At 62.4% G+C, this 3187-nt stretch overlaps 1 protein-coding gene across 1 annotated transcript in view; it reads left to right on the top strand.

The window, feature by feature from the left end:
- Nucleotides 1–5: 5 nt before the first annotated feature.
- Nucleotides 6–3187, top strand: part of LOC104133038 (antigen WC1.1-like) — a gene marked incomplete at its 5' end in the record, with an annotated part of 9561 nt that continues 6379 nt past the window's right edge. The window contains 3 exons of the mRNA XM_035901774.1: nucleotides 6–304; nucleotides 1649–1954; nucleotides 2195–2500. Of these exons, the coding sequence (XP_035757667.1) occupies nucleotides 6–304; nucleotides 1649–1954; nucleotides 2195–2500 (911 nt within the window). The remainder of the gene's footprint in view (nucleotides 305–1648; nucleotides 1955–2194; nucleotides 2501–3187) is intronic.

Raw genomic sequence — 3187 nt, 5'->3', positions numbered from 1 at the left:
TGGAGGCTGGAGGATGGCGGCGGGCGCTGTGCTGGGAGAGTGGAGGTGAAACACCAGGGCCAGTGGGGCACCGTATATGGTGGCGACTGGGACATGAAAGATGCTGCAGTGGTTTGTAAACAGCTGGGCTGTGGGTCTGCTCTCGAAGCTCCTCAGTATGGATACTTTGGGCCAGGATCTGGCCAAACATGGATGGCTTATGTTGGCTGTCAAGGCACCGAGTCTGCCCTGTCTGACTGTACACACGGTGGATGGGGTAAATACACATGGGGTCACATAGCTGATGCTGGAGTGAAGTGTTCAGGTAAGGGTCAGCCCATTCCCCTCCTTTGAGGCCAGGGTGCGGGGAGGGAGCTGGCTGTGCCCTCAGGAAGCAATGAGCGGAAGCCAGAGCAGGGCTCAGTATGGCCGGTTGCAGTGCTGAGCTGGGACATCCCTTGCTGGCCTCACAGTCCCTGAGGAAAGCCCCGTGAGAGCCCACCCTGGGTGCGTACACCCTCCCTGGCCCTTGTGCTGGCTCAGCCCACCATCCCTTGGTGCCTGGGGCTCAGGTGAAAGACCCTCCCTTCCCCTTGGTCTTTCTTGGGTCCCATTTTTCTCCTCTCATTCAGCCGGGACCTGTCTGACATTGCCAGGGCCCAGGTCCCACTATGCCAGAGGCACTGAGAGCTGCTCACGTGGGCACCCACAGCCCCAGGGAAGGGTGCAGAGTGGCTGGGGACATTTGGGTGGTGCCTCCTGGCAGGCAGGAGTCCCTCAGCCTAAACACAGGGAATGCTCAAAGGGGAAAAGCACTGGCCTTGGGCAGAGGGGCAGGGGACACACAGCACCTTGTTCATCTCCGAGGGTCACCCCACCAGAGCCAGCCCACGTGGACATGGCCCTGTGCTGTCAGTGCTCAGCTGCTGCCCAGCCTCTCCTGCCTCCCCCAGCCCCTGGCTGCCCTGTGCCATGGGGGCTTTGCCAGCCCTCGCCCTGTCCTCGCTGCCTGTCCTTGCACTGGGAGCTGGTATCAGCCCAGGGCTGCTCCTCTGCCCGCTCTGCTGCCCTCGGCCTGGCCCTTGGTGGAGATGTGTGTGACTGGCAGTGCACCCTGGCCCTGGCTGAGGACCCCTCCCCAGGCAGGTGCCAGAGGGGGGGCTGCTACAGACACCCACTGCAGCTAGAGCTGTGCCATGTCCATACCCTGGGACATGTTCCACCTAACAGCAGCATCCCAACAGCCCGAGACTGCCCAGAGAGCAGGCTGTGTTTCTGGCGGTCCCTAGGGGTCCCTTAGCCCGGCCCTGAGCTCAGCAGGCAGAGCAGGCTGCAGCAGCCAAGAGTGCCTGGGCCAGTCTCCCCGTGCCCTGGGTGCTGCCGTGCCTGTGGCTGGTGCCAGGGAGCCCAGGCTCTTCAGGATGGCAGCACTTTGTCTGAGCAGGGCCTGGGCCTGGGGGTTTGAGAGAGAAGAAAACCCAAAAGTGCTGTGATGATGCATGAGGAGCGACAGGGGGTCCCGGGTGTGCTTGTGCCATTGGCACCCGCTGGGAGCTGCTGGGTTGCTTGAGGGGCTCTTTGCCTATGGCCTCCTTGGGGATGAGGTGGGATGTGGTCAAGGTACTGCCCAAGGGCTCTGGGAACTCGCAGGGGTCTTTGGTTTCTCCAGGATTTTTCCAGCTGGTCGGAGGGGACAGCCCTTCAGGACGTGTGGAGATCCGTGATGGGAACCAGTGGAAAACTGTCTGTGATTCAGACTTTGGTCCCAAAGCTGCCGACGTCGTCTGTAGGGACCTGCAGTGCGGCACAGCCCTGTCCGTCCATGGGGCAGCTCCCTTTGGAGAAGGGCTTGGTCCCATCTGGGACAGAGAGCTGCAATGTGTGGGGAATGAAGCCTCCCTCATGTTCTGCCCCAGGGGATCCCCCAGGGACCAGACTTGCACACATGCAAACACTGTCGGTGTCACCTGCACACGTAAGGACTCCGGGTGGGGTGTTAGCCACCGGGGGTGTGCTGGGGACAAGGGAAGCAGGGCAGGGCTTGTGCTGTGCTGGGTGTTTGGACAGAAGGGCTGATGTCATTGTCTGCAGCCTTCAAATGGTGCAGAAGGAGGAGAATGGCCAGCTCTCACCCTTTTGGCCGCTCCTTCAGCTACTGAGGGAGGGAGAGCACAATCCATGCTCTCTCATTGTTCTCTGTCCCCAGAGTACACAGGGTTCAGGCTGGTGAATGGCAGAACGGCGTGCGAAGGGAGGGTGGAGGTCGAGGTGCTGGGGAGCTGGGGCACCCTCTGTGCCTCCCGCTGGGATCTCTCAGACGCCCACGTTCTCTGTCGTCACCTCAACTGTGGCTTTGCTGAGTCCATTCCCAGAGGAGGGCATTTTGGGAGAGGAACCGGACCTGTCTGGAGAGACTCATTCCACTGCGAGGGGACAGAAGCCCACCTGGGACAGTGCCCCCTGACAGCCCTGGGGGCCTCACCATGCTCCCATGAGAACGACGCTGCTGTCATTTGCTCAGGTGAGTGCTGGGAAAACGCTGGGTGAACTCCATTTGCCCCTTGGGTGTGCCATGGCCACCCAAAGCAGGGGACCCCATGGCAGACCCAGGGTGAATTTCTCCCTGGAGAAACCCTGGCTTCCCCAGGAGAGCTTTATCTGCTCAGCCCAACCACTCTGATGTGGGAGAGCTGAGAACTGAACAGGCTCAGGCATCTCTGCCCCCCCACAACAGAGAGGGGGCCGAGGCCCTGGGGCCACCACCAGGGCTGGGCTCCTCTGCTCTCCTGCTGCAGGACAGGCCCAGGATAGGGCTTGGGGGGTCAGCTCCATCCCTCAGGCTGCAGACAGCCCTCTTGCAGCCCCACAGAGACCCCCAAGGACCCCAATCCCACACCCATAGGGGCTGCCCAGGTGCCCCCAGCAGCAGAGCTGAGGGGTGAGCTGCAGGCCGGGGCTGGGCTTTGCCCTTGCTGCTGGTGCTTCTGGTCAGCACAAGCCCCAGCCTTGCCCTGGTGGGTCAGAAAGGTCCCCCTGGCTCTGCTCCCTGCCGGGGACACAGGCTCCCAGTCCCCGATCCCCAGGGCTGCAGAGGGGCAGAGACGTGGGGGCTCTGCCTGGGGTCTCAGCAGGGCCAGTGTCAGTGCTGAGGTTGGGCAAGGCTTGTCCCTGTGCTGCCTGTCCGCGGGGAACCGCAGGGGCGGCCGGC

The sequence above is a fragment of the Egretta garzetta genome, unplaced genomic scaffold (genome assembly GCF_000687185.1).
Source record: "Egretta garzetta isolate BGI_Z169 unplaced genomic scaffold, ASM68718v1 scaffold99, whole genome shotgun sequence".
Classification (NCBI taxonomy): domain Eukaryota; kingdom Metazoa; phylum Chordata; class Aves; order Pelecaniformes; family Ardeidae; genus Egretta; species Egretta garzetta.
This window is presented reverse-complemented; position numbering and strand designations above follow the sequence as displayed.